The 26,162-nt window shown below is 38.3% G+C and overlaps 1 protein-coding gene across 4 annotated transcripts in view; it reads left to right on the top strand.

The window, feature by feature from the left end:
- The window catches only part of ldb2a (LIM domain binding 2a), a 112,142-nt gene that overhangs the window by 14,957 nt on the left and 71,023 nt on the right, over positions 1-26,162 (top strand). For all 4 annotated transcript variants that reach the window (XM_034217186.1, XM_034217184.1, XM_034217185.1 and 1 more), the window contains exon 2: positions 13,030-13,132. In XM_034217186.1, the coding sequence (XP_034073077.1) occupies positions 13,030-13,132 (103 nt within the window). The remainder of the gene's footprint in view (positions 1-13,029; positions 13,133-26,162) is intronic.

Raw genomic sequence — 26,162 nt, 5'->3', positions numbered from 1 at the left:
TATTATTTTCATCCTTATTGATGTTTTTTAACATGTTGCCCTAATCTCCAGTCTCCGCAGGTGCATATTGACTTTGTGTTGCTTGTCTTCATTGAGGTGAGACACTTTTTAAGCTGTGCAGGTGTTTATTGAATCTGTACACATTGCATTGTTTTATGCGTAGATCTGGAACTGATGAGTTAGAGTTTTGTTTTGATTATTTGTTTTAGATTTTAATGTGTTAAAGGTCCAAATCCAAAGGGATATCGGCATCTGTTTTGTCTGACTAGTAGTCCAAAACGCAAAGATATTGAATATTAATTCCCATAAAATACAGAAAAGCCGTAAATCCTCTAATCCGGTGTTTACCAAGCTGAATGTCGGGACCCCTTAAAGAGGTCGCAAGATACATCTGAGGGGTCAACACATGATGAACAGTTTGGAAAAAAGATCAGAGCATGTTTCTGCTCGTAAAAGGATGTCGTTTTTATTTTAGAAAATGTATATTTGCCTTCTTGTAAGCTATACTACATAACATAGTAGAAATTGGTGCTTCAGGACTAAAAATATAATCAAATTTAAACAATGTATACATCTAAAAACCTAAACGGTCCCTTTTTACTTGATTTAAGATCTTACACCTCAGAAATTGATTGTGAGTTCGTTTTCTATATCTTTTTAAAGCGACAAAAGCAAACAAGCTTGTGCCATTTTGTGTTGAAAGGGATTTTTAGGAATTTAGCTGAGGCTTTGTCACCCTTGTCAGTCAGTGTGTGTATTGATCATGGGCCCTTCAGCAGGAAAAATGACATTATTGCTGCTGCGGGGAATCAATTCTGCAACCTTCGAGGTAAAGGCCAGTAGGGTAGAAGCTCTTCTTTATGCACTTATGCATTAAAACAACAAACAAACAACTTCTGTGTCCTGACCTCCACCTGAAATCTATAGCTTAACACAAAGAGTGCAATCTGACGGCTGCTTGTAAGTGCGGACACTTAACAAAGAGAGAAAATGGGAACGACGCCTAAATAAATTGGTACATGCAATTAAACCGTGGGAACTTCTTCGCTGACTTCATTTATATCACAAAGTTCATCCCTGGTGAACGTGCAGTGGCTGTTCAAGGGCAATGACTTATTTGCCCCCTCTCTGCTGCATTCATTTCTCCTCATTTGCATAATGCTTGGCTGGTGGCTATACGGCGGGTCAAATGCAGCAACATGTTAACTTTGCATGATGTGAAAACACTTAGGACCCAAGAGGATAAACCTGCGCTGATATCTAACATTAGTGTGCACGGAGTCGGACATGATTAAAGTGCTGTTGTCTATGTAGTCTAAAGGAGTGGTTCGTATAGTTTGTCATCCTAACGAGCGCTGAATATAAATAACACCTGCATGTGTGGTTACGTTTTGTTCCAGGGGCCACCGTGCCTGGGGATTTCGTGAGAAAAAAACATCTATTTCAATATATTTTTACATTTATTATTGTTTTAAAGAGGCCCTATTATGTTTTGAGGGGTTTTCCCTATACGGACACGCCCCCACCCCTTGCCTATAACGCCTCCATTGGACTCCTTTGTTCACGTCTGGAACACTCTTGCTTCTGTTGGCTAGCACTCCAATACATTGGACGTGGCTAAGGGGGCGGGACATCTCTAAGCGGTTGACCAATCACAACAGAGCCAGCCAGCTAACCAATCAGAGCAGACTGGGCTCTGGTTTCAGACAGAGGGTGAAAAGAGGTGCTGCAGCACAGGCAGTATGAGACAAATAAAGAGCTTTTTGAACATTAAAGCATGGAGACGTGTCACAGTAGAGACACATACAAATATGATCCTGAAATTAGTAAATAGTTAAATCTGTTGCTTGTTAAATAACCTAATGACAGATTTTCAAGGAGATTGTCAAGCATAGATTGATTTATATGAACCAAGTAATTCCTTAAGCAACAGAATAAGCTACTAACATTTTATTATTATAAGTAACTTTTAATTAATTTGAAGGATTATCTCTCACATTGTGAATATGAAATGGACTTTGAAGATGTCAAGGTGCTTCCATACAAATAAAGCTAATCACGACCGTGCACATGAAGTCAGATTTTCTCTACAAAATATATAGCTCTATTTGATTTATATTCAAATATTGTAGCCCTTTAATGGCCTTTACCAAACACTCAAACAAAAGCTCCCTTACTCAAGATCCTTTTGAAAGTCTTGAGTCTTTGGTTTCTGTGAATATGTTATGCTTCCCAATAACCTGAATATGTTTTAATCTTTGACAACATTAACACTTCCTCTAGCCCACCATTTATCCGAGCTCCATGCCATTCAGCAGCTCAATGAGGATTCAGACATTGGGTTTTCTCCAAGGTCAGGCCCCAGACACGCCTACACTCTTGGAAGCTTTTCTGCCGCAAGAGGCAAGAAGCAACAGCGGGAGGAAAGGAAAAAAAACAGATTGACAAAAGCTTGCTGGGGAAAATGGTTAATGTAAAACATGGAGACATTAGTGGTTTATAGACTGTAAAAGAGATAGAGTGAGGGAGGAAAACTGTGGTGTTCTTTTATGTAGAAGTAGGAATATCTTTGAGAATATTTGTGAATAGATGCATGAGGCGTGTGGCGCAGTGGGTTGTGCGTCTTTGTTCAGATCAGGGGGTCACAGGTTCAAACCCCACTGCAGTCAGCATGTCGTTGTGTCCCTGAGACACGTCACCCCAAATTGCTCCTGTGGGGATTGCCCACTGTATTGAGTATGGAAGTCGCTTTGGATAAAAGTGTCAAGTATCATGTAATGTAATGAACAGTACGGAGGGTTAGATGGATAAAGACAGTCCTAAATATGGTACTTAAGTGTTCTTTTTTTAATATACCTTGTACTATTTAAGGATACAACTTAAGAAAGTCCTCCACTACTTTTATTTAACACATCGTTTCTGTATATTTTCACATATGAAAATACACGATGTGCTGTATTACTCATGAACTCAGTTGTATCTAAAATTGGCACCATGTTGACAAACCACAGCATGCGTTTACGTGTATTTTTAAGTGATACAAATATAATACTATGATGTGAATATTATTCTGTGAAGCTCACATTTACATTTGATTTACTTCTGTTTTTTTAATTGAATTCAATAATTGTACTTGTATTTTTAAACTGCAGTATTTGTATTTTTGCTGAAGTAAGGGGTCCAAGTATCTTCCACCACTCGCTGGGTGTTTTCTCACACAGTAACACTTCTCTTTGTGTTCTTCTTTGCCACATTGTGTCATCTGCCTATCCATCCTGTATGAACATCTATATGTGAGGACTTAACCCTCAGCTCTGTTGCTATTTACTGAGGATCCTCATATGCTGTCCCTCCAATCCTCTGGATTTCCTGTAAATCCCCAAGGCCTGGCCAGCAATGGTGTTTTGTGGTTGGCTAGTGGGCAATTGACACATTGATAAATCCCCCTCAGATGGGGTGCGATCCGTTTGAATCAATAGAGCCTTATCGGCTGACGGGCGTCACGGCTGCGCCCGTGTCGGTTCACCTCGGGTCCCTCGCAGTGGGCCTGATTTGTAGCTTTTGACAACAAACATCGCCACGCCACGTGGCTCGTCAGAAAGTCCAAGGGCGTAAATGAAGGCAGGACTCAGTCTGTCAGTGAGCAGCTGCAGAGAGGAGGGGAGACAGACAGAGAGGGGGGAGGAAGAGAGGGGAGATACAGGAAGACAGGAGGAAAATAAAGATGATACTGGAGATGGGGCTGGGTGGTATGGCCAGAATCGTCTGTCCTCATGGGTGCTTTTATATCTCAATAACGATCAGGTTAAAGCAGGTTATTCAAAAAAGAAATAGTCTTTACAAAATCCACACATGAAAAAGCCAGTTGTAATGTACTCATGTGCGATTAAGAGTATTTTAAATTGTGACCATTTCCTCATTTGATGAAGATCTTTAGTGCAACAGTTTCAAGTGGATTTACAGAGCAATAATAGATCAAAATGTCCATGTTATACACTGACTATGACATGCACTGTTAAGTCCAGTTTGCTGCATTGAACTGGCTGGTAATGTAAAAGGTCATGTCAAAACCAAACTGCAATCTTCAAATGGCATTCCTTTAAAATATTGCTCATTCGATTTCCTGCAAAATAACAATGTGCTTGTTATTATTATACATGGCACGACTGTGTGGGAGGCTGTGGTGCAGTGGGTTAGTGCGTTGATGTTCAGATCAGGGGGAGCATAGGTTCAAACCCCACTGCAGTCCGCATGTTGTTGTGTCCCTGGGCAAGACACGTCACCCCAAATTGCTCCTGTGGGGATTGTCCACAGTATTGAGTATGTAAGTCGCTTTGGATAAAAGCGTCTAACAAGTAAGTATGTCTCTTTTGCTATTTAACAATCTGCTCCGAACGCCAGATAAAAGAAGATCTCCTCACATTTCCTGCAGCAGTCGAGGGATTGAAACTGAAGACAGCGTCCACGGCACCATGAGCCTGTTCAGCTGCAGCCAGAGGATTCATATGGCTCGAGTCCACTGGACAGACTTTAGCTGTTCTCCGTCCGCGTGGCTCTGGTCCAGCTTCTCCTCTGTCTTTAGATCCGAGCCAAACCTTGCCGCTCCACAGCCAGCCACGTTTTACAACTTGGCGAGACTCTGGCCAAAAGCTGCCCAAAAGCTCCAGTTTGGAGGATTAATGGTTACTGATTCTAAAAGAAAGTAACCCCCCCTGCATGTACAGTAATGGAAAAGTTCTGAGCAACAAAAAGCTTTAATAAATAGCTGAAATGTGTATTTAATTTACAAAACATGTGATTTTTTCGGGAGAACAGCAATAAAACGGTCAAGTACGATTTGTTGGAGTTCATGTCAGATGACATATGCTTGTTATATTTCTGATTTCTTGGTTGTCAGGGTGTGGGGCTTTTCAACAGAAAACCCAACTGCATCATATGGTTTGACCCTGCTGCTAACTAGGCTGCTTGTAAAAATCTGCAATTTTTTTTGGTGGTTGTACGCCAAAGCCGAATATCAAGAGGCTGCCAAAATGAACCATATTAAATTAAAGCAGAACATATTATTTTATAAAAGAAAGGGTTCAGTTTCAGGACAATGTTTTAAACATGGTGGGAAGGGCAAAGAGAGAAACATTATTATAATTTTTATGCTATAAAGAAACCATTCTGAAGTGACTGTGAAACGCTGCTGAAAACTGAATGATGGGGAGGTTAACTAACAGAGGGATTTTAAGGACGACAGTATTCTGTAGAATAAGGGAAGTGGGAGATTACGTAAAACACTTTCCATTTAAACAGTAGGAGGAAGCTTAATGAAAAGTCTTTTAACCGGAGTGATGGGAGCCCTCAGGTTGACAGCACTCTCTAACGCTAAATCCTGGCAGTTTGTGTCAAAATGGGGATTACACTTTTTCAAGAAGTATTCTAACCTGTTTTAACAGCAGGTTCACGTGGAACACTTGTTTGGTGATTGGTACCAGAAAATGTAAACAGGAAACTTCAAGTTGGAGCTTTTGTGTATTTTCTATTACTTCAACAAATGCCATGAAAAAAAGACCAACAACAGATGTACCCAATTATGTGTGTAGCCAATGCCTTTTACAGTGAATTGTTCTGTGCCTTGGATGGGGTTGTAATAAATTCACTTCTTCAGTCTTTACTTCAGTCAAAGTAATAATACCATACTAAAAAAAAACTCCATGACAAGCACATGTCCTGCATTCAAAGCAGGAGCTAATAGGTTTGTTTTATTATATATATTTGCTTTTTGTGGATCCCTTCTGTCCCTACTTCATTTGAACAAGAGAAAGGTTTAGTGTAGCCATCTTAGTGCCACTAAAGTGAAGATTTCTGGCTCAGAGTACCAATGAGAAAAAACGTATTTCGAGAAAGGGGCATATACAGATATGTATTGTTAAATTCCACTGAAACAGTTGGCAAGTCAAACTTTATTGTCAATCTTTCAGTTGTGTGTACAGACAGAGAGATCGAAATACCATTTCCCACAATCCTGAATACGAAAATACAAATATATATCTATATACACACAATCAACAGACACATTTGTACATATGCACACATTAAGACATACACACAAGCACAGCAATCAATATATACAAAATAACAGTCACTTCAATAACATGTATGTGTACTGAATGAACATAGTGTTTCTGTCTGTTTTGTCCTGCAGTGTTACTATTCCCCGTCAGTCTCTTCTGAATCGGATGTATTCATATATATATGCTGGCTGTTCACACACAACCCTGTCTCCTAAAAATTACGTTCCCACAGAACTAAACTGCATTCTCAATTACGTTTAGCTAGAAACGTATTTTCTCCCACGTTACGTTTGTTATGAACGTATCTCAAATACGTTTATTTTCTAAATATCTTCTAGAAACATATCTTCTCCCACGTTACGTTCGTTATGAACGTATCTTAAATACGTTTATTTTCTACATATCTTCTAGAAACGTATTTTCTCCCACGTTACGTTCGTTATGAACGTATCTTAAATACGTTTATTTTCTACATATCTTTGCCATTTATTGCCTTGCTTATAATAATGATAATAGTCATTTATAAATATCATTTTAGAGCACACATTTGAAATCGAGAATCGGGCTCGATATAGGCCTATGGTTAAATTAAAATCAGTAGGCGAGGCTGTAATTTCGGCAGCTGTTACTCTCATGAGCGAGGCAGAAAATAATAGTTTTAACATGACAAAAAGCTGCTGTGTCGTTTATTGCACCTCAAAGATTAAAACAAATCCAGAGTTACTTGTTTCTGTACTTCCTCTAAGAAGAAAGGACAGTAAAAGAAGAGCTCTGTGGCTTCAGGCTTGATCGCCGTTCAAATGACAGCGTTGGTTTCCCCAAAAGTGGGCGGGGCTGTAAAGTGACGTTTTACTATCATCTATTATTCAAAACCATTCTATTTATTCTAACGTAAATTACATGCCAGTGTTTTATCTTTTTATTTATTTGTTTTTATTTTAAATCGTATAATGTTGGACTTTTTTCCCGTCTGTGAGGAAAATAAATGGGGTTTAGAGCCTCAAAATACTGAAATCTGTATTTTTTAAAATCTTTTCCTTCTAATTTGTTATTCTTTTCTAAATAACACACTGTTATTTACTCAACAATAACACACAATTATCCTTGTTTTTATTTATTCGTTTAATTCTATAATCTTGGGCTTTTTAGCCGTAAATAAAGTCACCGGAAACAGACGGGACATTTCGAGCGATACACACCACAAACCCACCGAACTGATTACCCAAGATCCTCAGCTTGAAGCTCGTTGATTGGATGTTTTAGCCGCAATAAACGCTGGGATATGGTGTTAATAAGTTGTGATATCCGAAAACGAAAAATAAAATAATACCTAATTCAGAGTGTTCTTGCTTTTCTCTTTGGAAGTCATCACATAACGGCATTGTAATACACGGTTCGGCTGCATTAAATATTATACATCTGCCGTAGTTCTTTATTTATAGAGCCCTGATGAGAAGACTTCTAGACAAACATGAGGAACTGCCGCCAAAACTGAATACTTGATGTGGATCATAAATATATCAACAATTAAACAACATCTTCAATTTCTTTTCACAAAATACGTCTCCTTGCAGTATCAATAGTAATTCGGCTGACTTTTATATTTGATCCAATTGGTAGATAATAGGTTATATTTACACCATAACGGTGCACAGCTGATTGAAAAGGACTTGTAGTTTTTAAAGATATTACTGATTTTCTTTGAATATAAGAATGTAAATACTGAGTTGAGCGAATAGTCAGGGGATTTGGGTGATGGGAGACACATCTATGGAATCAGAACTTCAATAGCGTACCATTAAATGACAGATATACCTTTCTGTCTGTGATGTTTTACAAATCAGATATTAATGTGTAGAAGAAAAACATGTGAAATAATATAGCAATATCCTGTAAAATTATGTAAAAACATGAATAAAACTACACATCTTCCGATGTTATACATACATAAGTGTTCTACACTAATAATACAAAGTTATTATTAGTATGCTGTGTGTACCTTATGTGCACCGCCTAGTGCTTAAAGCACGTTATTGAATTATTTTTGTTGAATAATGTTATTTGATGAAAACAATATTAAGAGTACATACTTTCATAGGGGGAAAGTAGAAGGTCAATGATAGAAATATAGAATATAAAAAGTCAAGAAGATACTATAAGTGATCTCTACAATAAAACAGTTTAGTGCCGGATGTACAAAGATATTAATAGGAGGATGTGCAAAACAGAAAAACGAATTAACCTTTATTAACACATTAAAGAATACTTTAGGTTAAGGTCTTATTTTAAACAAGAAAAAAGCTTTGGGGGTATCTATCTACAGATGAATATTAAGCCTGACAAAGTACTTAACGTCTAATATATTGCTTTCCTGCAATGTTAACTATGTTGAAGCACTTCTTTTAACTGATATTATACACATTAATTATACTCTTATGTATGTAGATAGAATAAGAAATGTGCAGAATATGACAGTTTAATGGTGGAGGTACACACATATTGATAGATGTCTTGTAATGCGCTGTTGAGGAACCTGCGACCCAAGTTGTGTATATGATCAATAAACCTTAGAAAATCTTGAAATCTTGAAAGGGATGTGCAAAATAGCCATTATACAGTTTTTAATTAACTATTAGTAGAGAATAACGATTAATGAATATACTTTATAGAGATCTGCAGATAAATGTTTAGTCTTCTCAGCACCACCTATCAAATATCTCTCCTGATTGTTGGCACTTGACAATCACCTTCCCTGAATTTTACTCAGGTGTAACTAAAGTCTGCTTTAAGGGTTGTTTATATTTCACATCATTAATCAGAATCTGCAAAGTAACTAAACTAAATGTAGTGGAGTAAAAATACCAGGTTAACCTCTGAATTGTAGTGGAGTAGAATTACAAAGTAAGCTGTCGTGTGGGTATATATTAATGCTGCCCATTATGGATATAAGCGATTTTTACCCATTTAGTAATTACATGTTTTAAATGTGTACACACCAATGTGTTTCCTATCGCCTAAACCTCCAGGGCTGTACACAGTTTAATACTGGCAACTTCTAATTTTGGGAAAAACGTCTTTTAAAACTACAATTCCCAGTAGATACGTGCCATAGAGAACATGTTGCGAAACACAATAGCCAGCATGTGTATTTCTCGGGGGGCGTTCGAGTCCAGTTTTGAATAGTCTGCCGTGGTTTCGTTCCATTTCAAAGAGCTTGACGCTCGGCGTAACCTTGGCGCACTGCCACTCCAACATCACGGGGTTTGTCAACGGGACTGTAGTCCCAAACGATAGCTGGGGATTATGGGTAGTGTAGTGTCTTCGGCCATCCTAAATCTCGAAATGTCCCGTCTGTTTCTGGTGACTTTATTTACGGATAAAAAGCCCAAGATTATAGAATTAAACGAATAAATAAAAACAAGGATAATTGTGTGTTATTGTTGAGTAAATAACAGTATGTTATTTAGAAAAGAATAACAAATTAGAAGGAAAAGATTTTAAAAAATACAGATTTCAGTATTTTGAGGCTCTAAACCCCATTTATTTTCCTCACAGACGTTTATACGATTTAAAATAAAAAGATAAAACACTGGCATGTAATTTACGTTAGAATACATAGAATGGTTTTGAATAATAGATGATAGTAAAATCTACGTCACTTTACAGCCCCGCCCACTTTTGGGGAAACCAACGCTGTCATTTGAACGGCGATCAAGCCTGAAGCCACAGAGCTCTTCTTTTACTGTCTTTTCTTCTTAGAGGAAGTACAGAAACACGTAACTCTGGATTTGTTTTAATGTTTGAGGTAAACGACACAGCAGCTTTTTGTCATGTTAAAACTATTATTTTCTGCCTTGCTCATGAGAGTAACAGCTGGCGAAATTACAGCCTCGCCTACTGATTTTAATTTAACCATATATCGAGCCTGATTCTCGATTTCAAAGGTGTGCTCTAAAATGATATTTATAAATGACTATTATCATTATTATAAGCAAGGCAATAAATGGCAAAGATATGTAGAAAATAAACGTATTTAAGATACGTTCATAAGGAACGTAACGTGGGAGAAAATATGTTTCTAGAAGATATGTAGAAAATAAACGTATTGTAGATACGTTCATAACGAACGTAACGTGGGAGTAAATACGTTTCAAGCTAAACGTAATTCAGAATGCAGTTTAGTTCTGTGGGAACGTAATTTTTAGGAGACAGGGTTGTCACACACTAGCTTATTCTCACAGATAGTGAAACACACACAGACACACAAGGCAGCTCATGCAGTCTGCTCCTGGTGGACATGCACAGAAACAGAGATACACTGGCAAGTTTCCACACATGAATTTGTTCTGTCATTTAAGCAATTACACTGATTGACCTAATGGGGCGCTATAATTACTGGTCAACAATGCATGATGTTTACGACACGACTGGTCCAGTGTTTGATGAAGCCATTGAGACATTTGGCTTTTTCGTTTTTGAAGTCAAATGGATGGTCAACCTTTTCAAACATTAGGTCATTACTGCTTAAATTGAATTATTCTGTTATAGTTTTATTCAATAATTGTTTTTTTTAATTATTTATCAATGGGGAAAAAAGGCAAAAATGTTCGTGCATCAAGCTTCTCAAAGTTTAGGATTGCGTTTAACATTTTTCTATATTTAAAGATGCAATATGACATTTCATATTTGGGTCTTGGATGTTGTGTTTGGCATTTTTAATTGATAATGAACACAAGCATTAGTTACAACCTGCCTTGGAAGATTGATGTATAGACATATAGTTTACTGCATCAAATGTGGGGCTGATTTTAGTTTGAATAATTGGAATGATCTTCTCAATTTGTTTTGATTTGGATAAAAATAATAATATCTGCACATAAACTTCGAACAGAATATTGAATAGAATCTTTTATTTTCATTATACAGGTACAATGAGATGAGTAGAGCTACTCCTGTTTTAAGGTGCCATCAAAAATGCAAAAAACAAGAGACGTACGACATTCAGGAGAACAACAACAACAAGCATTCATACTTCAATATGCAGATACATTTTTACAAGGGATTAATGTTTTGCCTTATAATTAAAACTCCATCCCTTTGCAGTTCAGTCACAGTTCAGCTGATTCATTTGCCATCCAAAGACCTCTCCACTTACATATGATCACATATTGATTGAGCAGCTGGATGAAGGTCCAGGTTTCGCTCTTCCTCCTGACCACACGTCTTCCTCTTGGCATCAGACTCATCATGTTAGCGACCCGTTGACCTGCGAGGCTCCCGCTCGCTGCTTATTGGGCTTGACACTGCTCGATGGTGACAAGGCTAATTGTCAACATCTGGAAAGTGCTTGCCATCCCTCAGCCCCGCGCAGAATGAAACCAGTGATCTGTCATAACGAGTCAGAGGAAATTAGCATCAGTCCAACGTGGAGAGGGGGGTCTTCCTGCCAACATTATCTGAGGGTTTGTGAGGAGGGGGAGGAGGGTAAACGCCTGTTAGAGGAGTAATATCAGGTCAAAGAGATTTACATGAATGTGTTTCCCTACACAGTCACCTTCAATACTGCTTCTCTGCTATTATCACTTCTAGCGCTACAATGACTAGTAGCGCGATCTATATGTTGATTTTACAGGATTTGTTTAGAGGGGATATAAGATGATTAAATGAGGGTGTATAATGAATCTTTTTTTTAGTATACTACAGATATTTGTACAACTGTTACTGCTTCAAATAGCTGCTAGTTGTACAACCTTTACTACTTGTTCTACCAGATCTACTACTCGTCCGAGTTCTGCTATAATAAATAATTATGAAGTTACTATTTCTATTTCCATCTAAAAAAGAAAATAAGTCACATTTTCATTGTTTGTGCAAACCTCGCAGTAAATACTGTTTTCAGCCTCTCAAATTCAAGGATTTACCATTTGTTTTCTGTTTTATATCATATTAAACTGAATAAGAGTAGTTTTTGGACTGATGAGACATTGAAGGACATTACCTTGGACTTTGAGAGACTGGAATATATAACCATCAGATGTGGAAAATAATTGTGAGTTATAGTTTGCTAAAAAAGCACACAAATCCACCACCAGTACTACAACTAAATGTTTAATAATAATATGCATTTACCACTTTTGAAAGGTACAAGTTGAAAGTATCCCGTATACGTGCTGCAGAAAGTGGCAGCAGCAGTGAAAGCGGTTGGACGTCAGCTTGTAATTCAGACTTGCAAGAGCCCGAGGCAGGACCCTCCAAAGTCCAGGCTCAAGAGAAGTAAAGGGTGTTAGCGGGCTCTGACTTTACATCGAGCTCTAAGAGAAGCTCAGGCCAGCAGCCAGCACTGAGATCACTCTTTTGAACCTGATTTATGGACTCATTTTTATAAGCTTTTTGTAGCTGTTAGCCTTTTGTTCATATTCTGTCATATTGTGGTGTCTTTTTATGGCCCTGTCGTCATTTATATTACGCGCATAATGTATTTGACTGTTTTACGAGTCATACTTGAACCCCTTTGTAACTGAAATGTAAAAACAGGGATTTCTAAAAAAAAAAAACTCATGAAATGCATTTTAATAAAAAGCATCAAACGAGCCCATGTCCAATAAAGGGAATACTTGCCCTGCACCGCTGACTTCAATTCTCAAAAACACAATGTTCTGTTTCATCTTGTATCACAGGAAGACCTGCGCGGTCACAATATCTTTGTGTTATCAGAATGAATCGTTATTGAATTTATGCAAAAAATAAATAAAAAAGCAGCCGCACAAGAGCATAACGTGGATAAAGGACATTTACTGGGTTATTAAATAATGCCCAAACTGAAATAACAGATGGTTATGTTTAGAGACAGAGGAACACCTGGAGTGACATTCATTTACATGCCGCATATTCTACTTTTTAAGAAAACGATGTGTTCATTAACCCTGAGAAAGTTCTGTCTAACCGTTGCATTGTTTTTGTCCTTTAACAGGAAAGTGACAGTTTGTGGTGGGACGCCTTCGCTACAGAGTTTTTTGAAGAAGACGCCACCCTAACGCTATCGTTCTGCCTCGAGGATGGACCAAAGAGATACAGTAAGTCTCCTACAATATTTCAGCAAACCACCACTAATACAATTATATGTTTTAAAGAAAAGTCTATTTGTTCAGTTTAAATCTGGTTTCATTTGGCTCTGTTGGACTTCATCTAAAAGGGAAAAAACCACTTTATTCTGGTTTGTGTCTATGGCGGTTTGTTCAGCACAACCTCTTTTTCAACTGCTTTTCAAGTTGAACAAGCTTCGAAAATGTTTGGTATGAAAAGATGTGTTCAGTCTTTTACCCCTGCAGAGGTGGTTATGATTTCAATATGGGTTATTTGTCTTTTTGTCTCTTTGTTAGAACTACTACTGAAAAAGTACTCGCACTATCTTCATGAAACTTGGTGGGAGAGTGTAACAGCACCCCAGGTGTCCTTCTAGCTTGTTGTATTATAGCATTATATGTTACAAACGCTCAAAATCACATATTATTGAAAGTGTTTTCAACCAGTAACCTCCATGTCTGTCAGTACCAAGTTATTTGGATAAGACTACAGCAGAAGTTTAATGGCAGAGAGGGACAATTGTTGTTAAATTGCAAGCTGGTTTTAACATTATTCAGACTCAGCTCTCTGAACTAAAGCTTCTTTTAAATGTTGATAAAACCAAGGTAATGCTCTTTTCAAAAGCTAAAAAGACACCAGAGCCTGTCGTAGATATTGTAACTACGCAAGGAATACAAATTGAAGTGGTTACCTGTTACAAATACCTTGGTATCTGGCTTGATGATTGTCTCACTTTTAAATGTCATGTCAATAACCTGCTTAAAAAGCTGAGGGTTAGGCTAGGTTTCTTCTACAGAAATAAGTCCTGTTTCTCGCTTGAGGCCAGGAAAAGGCTAGTCACTGTGACCTTTTTACCTGTGCTGGACTATGGTGATCTGATCTATATGAATGCACCTGCCAATTGCCTGCTCAAGTTAGATGCTGCGTATCACAGCGCACTGAGATTTGTGACAAACTGTAAAGTATTAACCCATCACTGTACCCTGTATGCAAGGGCTGGTTTGCCTTCGCTAACTGTACGGAGGCTCAGTCACTGGTACATTTTTATATATAAAGCCATGTTAGGGAAACTTCCATCCTACATCTGCTCCCTGATCTCACGGCGAATTGTAAGTGACTACTGCCTGAGATCGCATGCTGTAGTTTCATTAAATGTGCCAACTGCTAGGACTGTCTTAGGGAAGATAGCTTTTAGATGCGCAGCTCCTCTGTCTTGGAATAGTCTGCAATTGAAATGGAAACTGAACAATCTGGTGCCACTAAATGTTTTTAAAGCTCGGTTGGATGCTACTCAATCGGAAGCTGTTGGTACCTGTTTATGTGGGTAGTTATGTAAATTGTAAACCCTGTAATGATGCTGAATGATGTTCTTTTTGTTGTTCTGTTTATGTTTTCATGTGGAACCTACTTGATCAGGTCTCCCTTGAAAAAGAGATCAATGATCTCAATGGGATACACCTGGATAAATAAAGGTTTGAAATGAAATGAAAACAAACCACATTTTTTTCCCCACTTAAACCAGTTTAGGCCCCATTTACACGGGAACGCAAATGCAAACGAACCAAATTCGATATCAAAAAAGTCTTCCGTTCACACGGATACGGCTCAATAAACGTGTCCCTTCACACGAGACCGCTCGACCCGCTGGAGACGCTGTAGTACATATGCCGGGCCTGTAAGTGGCGCTGTACTTCCGCCACAAAATACACCAAAAGCAGCGAAGAAGACCCCCGAGCATGGTTGCCATGGTTGCCTGGTTGCCCTTCTGTTTATTCTCCGCGGTGGATTTAGCATCATGTAGTTCATGTAGTTCTCCATGTCCACTTGTTGCTGATGGTTGTGGTAGAGGAGCTGTAGATTTTGCACTAACATCTGTAGCATGGTCAGTAGCTACTGACAGTAGCTACTGACCATGCTACAGCAGTGAGCAGCAGAGGTGGGGAGAGGCGGGGCTATGGCTTCATCGTTATCAGGAAAATTATCATATAGGACGTGCACACTGATCCGTTTGGCCCCCCAGAGCATTCTGTCCGCAGATCTATCCACCTTGGCACCCGTTATCGTTTGCAGGGGCCGTTTCTGCGTTTCCGTTACGGCCTCGTGTGAACGAACGGGCTATACGAAAGAGAAAAGTAGCGGATACAACCAGTTTTGTTCCTGTGTAAACAGCACCTTAGTCTTCTTCCACATAAGGTTATTGACTTACTGAATTGTCCTGAAATGTCTTTTAACACCTCTAAGAAAAAGGGTGTGAGCCTGAAAGGAAAGATCTGTACCACTGAGTGTAACATTTCCTCTTCTCTAAGTCAGAACATTGGCACCTCTCCCTCTTCTAACAAAAGTTTTCTCTCTGAATGTGATTGCTGAACATTGATGCAACATCACATGTAACTACTGGTAACCTCTTTCTGACAGTTTCATCAAAGGCCTCTATTGTGCCCCCTGCTTTTGTATATAAAGATGTAAATGTAAACCACAGTTTTGAACACAGTTATGAAAATGGGTAAATTCTTGGGTATTTCTGTATTGAAACGCTTCACAAAACATGCTCTTTTGTGCAAGATCATAATGGTGATTCTTTGGGAAAGTGAGTTGCTATCTTGGCCCCTTTTTCCGAAGAGGAGAGCGGTACAAACTGATACCATAGTTGTATTGTAAATGTTTTATATCCAATAGAGTTGTGAAGTTGAAGAGGTATTGTCGGGCTTCCAGGAATCCAGATGCTGTGTTATTTTTCTTAAGATACACAGTGTTAGTTAGTTAGTTGGCTTTTTGAGAAATTCAAGGCTTGGATCTATCCTTGTTGAATCATCAGAAAGAAGAACAGCTGATGCGTTACCGTATATGTGGTACTTCGTCAAAATACCAGACTGTATATTTTTAAATATAAAAAAAAAACTCATTTCGGTGACAAACAACCGATCCTGGTCTCTCATCTCAAAATGAAGGTTTGCACATAAAACATGATCAAACATTCAGCTGTCATACGCCTTAAATGAATATTGTTGTTTTTACATTTCTGTTTGTGTTTACATTAAACAAACGAGAAATGGCTTGTTAGATAGTATTGTTAAAAAGTGCAATACTTAACGCACGGACATAGGTGGCGTTGATCTATTCCAATAACTCTTGGAAATAAGTAACTATTGCTTTAAGTGTAACTCTTACTCTAAGATATCTGATCTCCTCATAGGCTCCTGTTTCGTGTTTTTCATTTTATTTTAACAGGGTGCCGGGCTCTGAGTTTCAGAAAATGCCCTTCACACTCTATTCTGTGAAATAAAAACTAAAGTTAGGAACATTAAGAATACAGCCACAGTGTATGGTGTTCAGTGGAGAGTAGTTATTGCGTTTGGGATATTGTCCCCTTCATCTCATCTGCATAGGTTTGTCTTTTGATATCTGAAACATATTGAATATCACACAGACACAGATAAGGACGTGGTGCTCTGAAATGAGAAGGTGTGTGTGTGTGTGTGTGTGTGTGTGTGTGTGTGTGTGTGTGTGTGTGTGTGTGTATATGTGTGTGTGTCTATGTTTGTGTGTGTGTGTGGGATGGCTGATGTATATGTGTGATTCAGCTCAGTCATGGGGAGGAAAGAGAGAGAGAGAGAGAGAGAGAGAGAGAGAGAGAGAGAGAGAGAGAGAGGAGAGAGAGAGAGAGAGAGAGAGAGAGAGAGAGAAGAAGAGAGAGAGAGAGCGATATACTCGACGCTATCTATCGAGCTCTCTCGTATCTCGCCGCTCTCTCTCTGCTATCGTCATCTCTATCCTCTCTCTCCTCCGATTCTCTCTCTCTATCTGCCTGCGCTCTCCGCTCCTACCCTTATTGTTTTTGAGCCGGGCCCCGGTTTGCTTTTCGAATGTAAAAATAAAAATCCCCAGTAGTGTAGAGACGGCAACCCTGTTCCCCCGGGAACGGGAGGTTTAACACCATGGCGATGATGACTCACCGTCAGTCGCAAGCCTTCCTCGATTCACATTCAGGTGCGCTAAGTTACACACGAACGCATCATCCAGGAAAAATATGTGCGTACAGACTCCGAAGTAAACCTAAGAATGACGCCCTGTGAAAGTGATGATGCGTCACATAAATAGACCCTTACAATGTGTCATACAGAAAGTGATTGTTGTATGACTTTCAGTAATGTTGTTGCTTTAAGCTTCTGCTACAGAACAACATAGAATGATTCACAGGAAGAAAGACTTCAGGGTCTTTATCAAGGTTACTTTAAAGTTTCTAGAGAGATTAGCCTGTTGGATAACTGAGCGACACAAAATCATCCACAGTCCACTGGCTGCATATTAGAAGTGAGAGCATTAGGAATATTACACAAAACCATTGTTATGACACGTGTAACTAGTTTGACTTGTTTTAATGTCTAATGATGGTTGGAAAAACTCAACTATACTGTTAATACTACGTTAATTATGTTACTGTTTTCTAAAAGAGAAAATATATGAGTTGGCATTTGTTTAAAGAAAATGAAATGTAAATAATGGAAACAAAACCCAGGCTGCCATATTCATCCAAAGATATTCAATGTACTCTCATAGGAAATCGCACAAGTTAGAAAGTGTTGATGACAACCTATTTGCTATTTTCTAACTGCAAATCAGCATAAAGAGTTACCCTTATGCACGTTTCATTTGTGCGTGTGCGTTGTGTTTAATATATTCAACACAACCGCATGCAGTGTTACTTTTTCACTTCATAAGGCAAACAGATTAAAATGCTTATTTCACTATCTACTCATAGCTAAATGAATGTACCACAGCCTAAATCTGTGAATTAAAAAGAAAATAGTTATGATAAGAACAAAATAGAACTTGTAAGTACATGTAAATTGAATTCTATGCAGCAAAGTCTGCCAGTTGGTTTAGCAGGCTGGCAAATGTGTAAATAAATACGATATTCAAATTATTCATGATAAGCTGAGGATTTTTGTACATTGCAATATTAAACTATGAACATGGTGCATGCAGACGAATAATGTATGTAAATGCTAATATACTAATATGTGGCTCAGCATTTTATCAGAGACAGGTATTTTATTAGTTTTTTTAGGTACAACTCTACTTTTTCTCTCTGAGGTTTCGTCCTCACCTTTTTCTATAACACAGAATCGTTCTTGTGGCACGGATATTTCCTCCCTGTGTGTTATCAGGGGGCTTTAGACTCCCACTGTATCCCTTTGTTTTTCGTCCAGAAATGTAAGCTCACTCTGCTCATTGTTAGTCGCTCCGTACAAAAGCATCAGCTAACTGCCGAACATATGAAATGTAAATGTGACCGCCGGTGGCCTTAAGCTGAAATAATCTTTGCTTGCAGCCCTGGGAAAAAGCACGTATACATATGTAGTTATCGCCACGCAGGTCAGAACACACTGACCAGTGGTGTGTGTGTGTGTGTGTGTGTGTGTGTGTGTGTGTGTGTGTGTGTGTGTGTGTGTGTGTGTGTGTGTGTGTGTGTGTGTGTGTGTGTGTGTGTGTGTGTGTGTGTGTGTGTGTGTGTGTGTGTGTGTGTGTGTGTGTGTGTGTGTGTGTGTGTGTGTGTGTGTGTGTGTGTGTGTGTGTGTGTGTGTCCAAAAGAGTTACGAAAGGTTGTTACGTCTTCCAGTGGAACAAAGTATCCTTAGAACGTTTTTACTAAGGAGAACAAAATGTTTAAAACAAATCAAATAAAAAGTATGCAGCAGTGTGGATTGAAGTTGTGACTCCCAAGACTAAAGTGCTGTTGTGTAAAAAAATCATTGTTTTATATTATAGAGCTTATTTTTGCTCCACTGTAGTTGTGACTCCCACACACACACACACACACACACACACACACACACACACACACACACACACGCATTTCTGAACTAAAGAGAAAATGATTAGACTATCTTTAAGTAAAAACATACTAAGAAAATCACAAGAGAAAGCATTTATAACTGTGTTGTAAAGTATAGCTAAAACATTTATTTGAGGTAATTTCTGTAGTCCTTTATTTACTATTCCTCCTAAACATTCATAATGTATTCTTTTTTCCATGGAGAAGCTTTCCGCACGATGGGGAGTGTTACAAATCCGATCCTTGTTGACGCTGAATTATATATTCTGAATCCTACAGTATAGCTTATATGATAATTACCAGGAAACAATCATTTCACTCCAGTCTGAGGTGCACTAATTTCATAACGTTCAGCAGAGGAAAAATAAGAAAAGCCAATTTACCTAATCTTTTTTTATTTTATAGCGCATGGACGTGTGTTACGGTGTAACTCGTCTCCAGCTGGTGTTCATTGCGGCCTCTCCGAGGAAATATTGGAAATGCCTGCTTGTTAATTGTTTGAGGACAAACACTAATGCATTTGTTTCCTCCATGAGCGTCCAATTCTTTATGCTGGAATCAGAACCTTAACGAGGGCGGAATAATTAGTGGATGGAGAGAAAGCTCATCGTCAACATTAAGTCATTTATCAAGGAAAGAAATCCAAACAATTAGTCCATCATTCTTCTCATGATGTGGACATGTAATGCTTTTCTTATTTGAATATTTTTTGGTGATTTATAGGGAACCTATATGTTAATTTTCATTTGTATGTTGTGCTTCTACTGTGACATGTCTCCATGCTTTAATGTTCAAAAAGCTCTTTATTTTTCTCATGCTGCCTGTGCTGCAGCACCTCTTTTCACCCTCTGTCTGAAACCAGAGCCCAGTCTGCTCTGATTGGCTAGCTGGCCGGCTCTGTTGTGATTGGTCAACCGCTTAGAGATGTCCCGCCCCTCACGTACAATGTGTTGGAGCGCTGGCCAATAGAAATGTGAGATAAATGTGCAGAGTGTTACATAGTGATGTCACTATGTTAAATAACTAAACAATGGAGTCCATGTGGTTTTAGGCAGGGGGGGAGTGTAGGTAGAGAAACTCCCCATAGCCTGAAATGTTGGAATGTAGTCTTTGCAGACCATTAACATGCACAAAGACATGAAACACAGTACAGGAAAGGGCAAACCCCAAAAAGCTAGGATAGGGCCGCTTTAAAAGAGCAACCTTATTGGAACAATCCTGTTTTCCTGACCCACAAAATCTAGGTCCTACTCTTGCTTTAAACCATGATCAATCCACCTGACTGTGGCTTTAGACTGCATCTCATTTAGTGCTTAGAAAAAAGAGTCGATGAAACGTCTATCTAATAGTTGGCTTAGTTAGTTTTGTGTTTACATCAATGAAGCTTGGTGCTCAACCGTCAACATTGCCAAACAATGTCTCCCTGTTGTCCAAATGGTTATATTAGGATATCTGTTATATTTCATATTGGTCTATCTCGTTCTTGGTGCTGTTAATATTCCTCCAAATGCAAATTGGGAAAAATGTGCTCTAGTCATGGACCAGCCTTCTGTTTTGTTCCATTTTGTCTTTTTCATGTTTTTCTTGAGTAGCACAAATGAACAACTTAATTTCGTTGTGCAGCCCTGTGTTGCAGAATCACAATAAATAGTCATTGAACACATTCCTATAAATGTTAAACTCAACTATTGTGCAAAAACAGCAATTATTTACTGATTCTGCCTTCTGAAACAGGACGATTTCACTACTCTCTCTTTTCAAAGTCATGGTAAACTGAATATCTTAGCATTTTTTTTACTTCCCCTTGGGCTATTATTTATCAATATATATTCAACAGATGAACTTCCTTGCTAGACCTGCTACCTTTCACTTAAACGTAAGGTATTAATGGATACTGTGGCTAGTTTAACCCTAAATCTAACAGTACATTTGCTTTTCTACCAGCATTACATTATTACATTGCATTTAGCTGACGCTTTTATCCAAAGCGACTTACAATAAGTGCGTTCGACCAACAAAATACAAACTTGAAGAAAACAGAATCATATAAGTACATCAGGTTTCATAGAGCAAAAACATTTCAAGTGCTACTCAACTGGCTTTAGATAAGCCAGTCCTTTATTAGCATATAAGTGCTTTGTTAATAGTTCTATCGCTCGAAGTGGAGTCGAAAGAGATGAGTTTTCAGTCTGCGCCGGAAGATGTGCAAGCTAGAGACTTAAAACCTTCAAATAGCATTTTGGTGAAGAGTCTTAAAGAGACAGAGCATGTGGCTGTTGTCTGAATAATTCCCACCGCTTACTAAAAAGCAAACTACACCATAGTGTGAGTTGTGTCTAATTGTAATCTACATACCAGTAACAATAACCCTGTCAGAGGTCGACGTAAGCATCCAGACAGATTGCATTGTTTATTTCTTCGTCTTGTTCTTCCAAAGATTTGAAGAGCACCAAATGTGAGCGCTGGGTTTTAGTATCTGGTATGTCATAATATTTTATGGCGTCTTTGGAAATAAAACGTATTAAAGCCCTGTATTGCTATGGCAGTATATTGCTTTGACCAAAGTTAATATTTTTTATGTTAGCATCGTGTCCCAGCTTTGCTCTGAGAGTGTTTTGGTGCGTTTTTTTGTGTTCCCCTGTACGGGTGTGAAATAATTCTCCATCAGTGCAGGCCAATTATTATTTTCTGCACCGAATATTCAGAAACAATCTAATTATACCCCCAATTGCCATGGCCCTAGCACTCGCCCCAGTACCTTGTCTGGCTCTGCAATCTATGAGGCATCTGATGAAAGCTGCACTCTGTGATGCAATCAAAGAGCAAGGCTCATTTTAGAAGTATACGTTCAAACAAGAGAGGGAAAACTCTGCATGTTTAGTGGGCTGATTCAGGGCAAACTACGAAAGTATTCACAACACATTTACAATTCATCTAGTTATTCTTACATTGCAGCACGCAATAATTGCAGCGATAAAATGACCACAGCTAATCATCGTTAAGCAAGCATGAGGACATAATGAGCAGGAAGAAAACTCAGGGAAACAGCTTTAATACGTGCGAAGGGGTGAAGAAAACAGCCTCTGCCGTGAAGTAAGCTTAACAAGGGACTCACTTTGTGCTTTGAATTAAAACCGCAATTATATTTTATTTATTTACTAAGGACAGCCTTGCAAATAAAAACAACATAATACTTTATCAGTTTTAGGAAGTCGTTTAGTCTGATTGTATGTGACAATATTCTTTCTTTAACTTCAGTAAAACATCACTTGTTTACAGATTCAAGCAAAAGACACATGTCAGCGGTATACTCTGCAGTGAAACAGGATTCACAAAATAAATGTGGCATTACAGAAAGTTAAATGCACGAAACGAGGCTAGAAATCCACACAAAGCTGCAGGGTTGCCTGACATTTGTTTGTCGTTGCATCAGTGCAAAAATAAATGACCCTTTTCACATTACAAGCGTATTCATTTGACTTTAAAAGGGCTCTTATTGTGGCTGTGATTTGGAGATACAACGATTGGTTGTCATTTATAAAAACAAGCACCAAATATTTTGATAATTCAATAATCCTTACATTTGACAGAAAATGCGGTTTTCATATGGAGATTTTGTCAATTTAAATCATATTAAACTGAATATCGTTAGGTTTTTCTTTGTTGAACAAAACATTTAAGACATCAAAAAGTACTTTGAGAAACTGGGATGGACATTTTTCACTATTTTCTTTGACTATTTTTTAGATTATTCTAGAAAACAATTGGTTGATTTATCGATAATGATGATAATTGTTGGCTGCAGCCCTGCTTTAACTCGTTTTGTAAGTCCCCAGTTCGTAATAAGATACACCACAAAGCTTTAGCCCATTACTACAGGCAACATAATGATATTGATCCAGTGTGTTTATGATATTAATGTTAATGGCCAGTGTGAGTCAAGACCTCTACATACATTAATGACATTACCAGCCAGCATTAAACCCAACCTCGACCCTAAACATGAACTAAAAGATGTTTACAGACAGAGTCGATGCAGTGTGAAAGAATGGAGATAGAAGGATACGTCTGTGATGTGACTCGCTTTCTGTTGAATAAAAGATTGACAGCGGAGTGCCGGGAAAGGCTTGTTGGAGGGAGGCTGTGTTATTGAATAGGGTGGAGGGAATGAAAAGGAAGAGAGGTGGAGTCCCAAATGAAGGTATGGGAGTGGTGCAGTGTGTGTGTGTGTGTGTGTGTGTGTGTGTGTGTGTGTGTGTGTGTGTGTGTGTGTGTGTGTATATATTTATGCCTCTGTATTGTGTGTGTGTGAGTGAATGTGTGTTGGTTTGGGGGACGTTGATGCTTCTGTGGAGGGGGTTGTTTAGAAAGGAGGAGGAGGTGGTGGAGGCCTCTTTACAGAGAGATGGATAGCATGGATGTAAGGTGTGGAGCGGTGATTGGCAGGCGGTGTGATGCGGCCGCGGCTCAGCTGCAGCGCTGAGATGTCGGCTGCTGCTGCTGATTGACAATCGGAGCCGAAGCCTGGGAACCTCAGCGCTGGATCCTCTGCAGACAGACCAGACATTATAGATTTATACTGATATATATGTAGCCACAACATTTCACTCTGTTCCTGGATAGTTCCACACTGCCATCTATTGTAAACGGTGCACGTGGTGTTTTCATGATATTTCTGTAAGGTGTGCTAATCAAGCTTTTACGTGTGGAGGTAATATGAGTATAGAAAGGCAGAGAGAATAAAAGACAGAGAAACAAACGATGAGTCATAAGGAAAGTCATGTGGAAATCTATTTAATGTATGTGAGAAGGTAAATAATGTACATGGCAAGCTATATCTGGGAAACAAACATCTAGTGTCATCCTTCAGATCAGTTCAAGCCAAATGCTAACTATGAAACTAATGTCCTCATAGTTGATATATTTTCACATTTTCTTTATGAATAAATTAATTATTTTGTTTATAAAATGGAAAAAACAACTGTGTAAAATGCCCTTTACTACTTTCCAGAGCCAAAGGTTGCTTGTGTTGTTTACGACAATCCCAAAACTCAAATATATTACAATTAAAAATACAAGAAATGTCTTCATCCTTAAATTTGAGAAACTAAAATATGCTAATTCAGCATTTTTCCTAATAATATTTTCAAATAACTGACCAGATGAATACATTTTTAAAATCAGTATTTTAGGTCAATTAACTCATCATTGAGTCATCAAACCTTAACCTTAAACCTTTGTTAGATTGCAGCTGTCATTGATTTCTCAATGTGTGTTGTATAACACCGGACCCTATTCAAGCGGAAACCTTGAGTTATTTGATTCTTTAAAACCAGGAAAGATACAGAAGTGTTTAGAGATGCTGATTGGAGGTCAGGCGATGTGTTTCTCTTCATCCTGGTGTCCACAAAGCTGCTTTTTAATAAGTTAATGCTTTTCTCCTTTGCTGGGCGACCTAAGTTTTGTGTCTCTAACCCTTGTGTTATGATACGTTGTGCTCTGGCCGCGGTTTGTGAATGTGAATACATCTTTGTGAAGCTCACTCTCGCCGCACCCAGGAGTTGATGATTAGGCTGTGTGCTCATTTGATTCTCTGGTAACACAAAAAAAGTCTTTGTCTGTCTCTGTCTTTTTGACCTGAAAGTCCACCCCTTTTTTGTCTGTCTGCTCCTTTAGGATTTCTAACCATTACTGCCTTCTCCCGCTGATCCACAATCCCAGTCCTGCTTGCAACGATGCTTTCTTCTTCTGCACCACCCTTCAGCAAAAACAAAATACATGTAGCCCTAATATATGCTTTCTAAAACTGAATGAATGCCATAACAGCTCACAACTAATTAAAACAACTCCATTTAGAAGACATGAGCTAAAAATAAACCTGATTACATGCCTTTAAATCTTAAAAACAAACTCAAAAAGCTTCAGTTTGACACATTGCGACATAAAAGTGGATAGAAAAATGATGGATCTTGTCTCTGTGTCTCTGATAGTTTATGTTGTTTTTCCAAACGCAACAAACACGATGCTGGAAGGTCAGAGCAGCAGCGTTTCTATTTACAGATGTGATTTAAATCAGAGATTGCAAGTTCATTTAATGATATTGATGTTTAAAGACATTTCACGGTAACCAAGTACAAATGAATCTACATTGGTAGGCACACTAAAACTATTTTCAATTGAATGAAAATATGAATGTAAATGATGATTTGATTCTTCTGTTATGATGCTTTGATGGATTTACAAGATACCACAAGTCAATATAATCCAAATGGAGAAAACAGTTCTTATTTGAACATGTTGACATTATATTAACTTAACTAACATTTATAGATTTTGAGACGTTCACACAACATTATTATAACAACGTTAACCAGCAAGAGAAAGCCAAGTAAAAATGAATAAACAAGCCAACTTTAAGACGTAAAATATATTTGACTGGGTTTACTGTAAGACTTTACTTCATTCTTTAATATATGAAGATTGAAGATTCAACATATTGTCATTACGTCGTACAGGTACTATGTAACAAAATGGTTTCTCTGCATTTGACCCATCCTAGTGTTAGGAGCAGTGGGCTGCTATTATGTACGGTGTCCGGGGAGCAGTGTAGGGAACGGTGCATTGCTCAGGGGCACCTCGGTAGCTCCGGGACTTGAACTGGTGACCTTCCAGTTGCCAAGCCAAGTCCCTATGGACTTCGCCACCACCGCCCTAGATATAATATATATATATACTATTTCCTGTGTCTTGCTTACAGTACAAACATATTCCACCGACCACATACTGTACATCCAAATCCTGTATCCTCAATTTTAAGAGCAGTTTGCGTTTTGTTTGCAGTTCTTTGGTCCTGAAATGAAGCCATTAAACTAAAAAAAGTACAGTATTAAATCAAATCAAATCAAGTTTTATTTATATAGCACATTTATAAACGATTTTTGGTCGAGCCAAAGCGCTGTACATATAATAAAAATAGCCTAGAGTAGAGACACTTTGCAGCAAATACAACAGCACAGATTGTTCAGAATATCAGTATGAGAAAAACGACACCCTCTGTCCTTAAGTGTTACTAAAACATATTACGGTAATCAGTTGAAATAGCTTGTTGTGTTTTTGTTATTTTATAACACGTTTGACTGCCTCGTGTGTGTGTTGGCAAATAAGACACTGAGTTTTGCCAGTTG

This window comes from Gymnodraco acuticeps, unplaced genomic scaffold (genome assembly GCF_902827175.1).
Source record: "Gymnodraco acuticeps unplaced genomic scaffold, fGymAcu1.1, whole genome shotgun sequence".
Taxonomy (NCBI): Eukaryota; Metazoa; Chordata; class Actinopteri; order Perciformes; family Bathydraconidae; genus Gymnodraco; species Gymnodraco acuticeps.
Note: the sequence above shows the minus strand (reverse complement) of the source record. Positions and strands in the feature narration are given on the sequence as shown.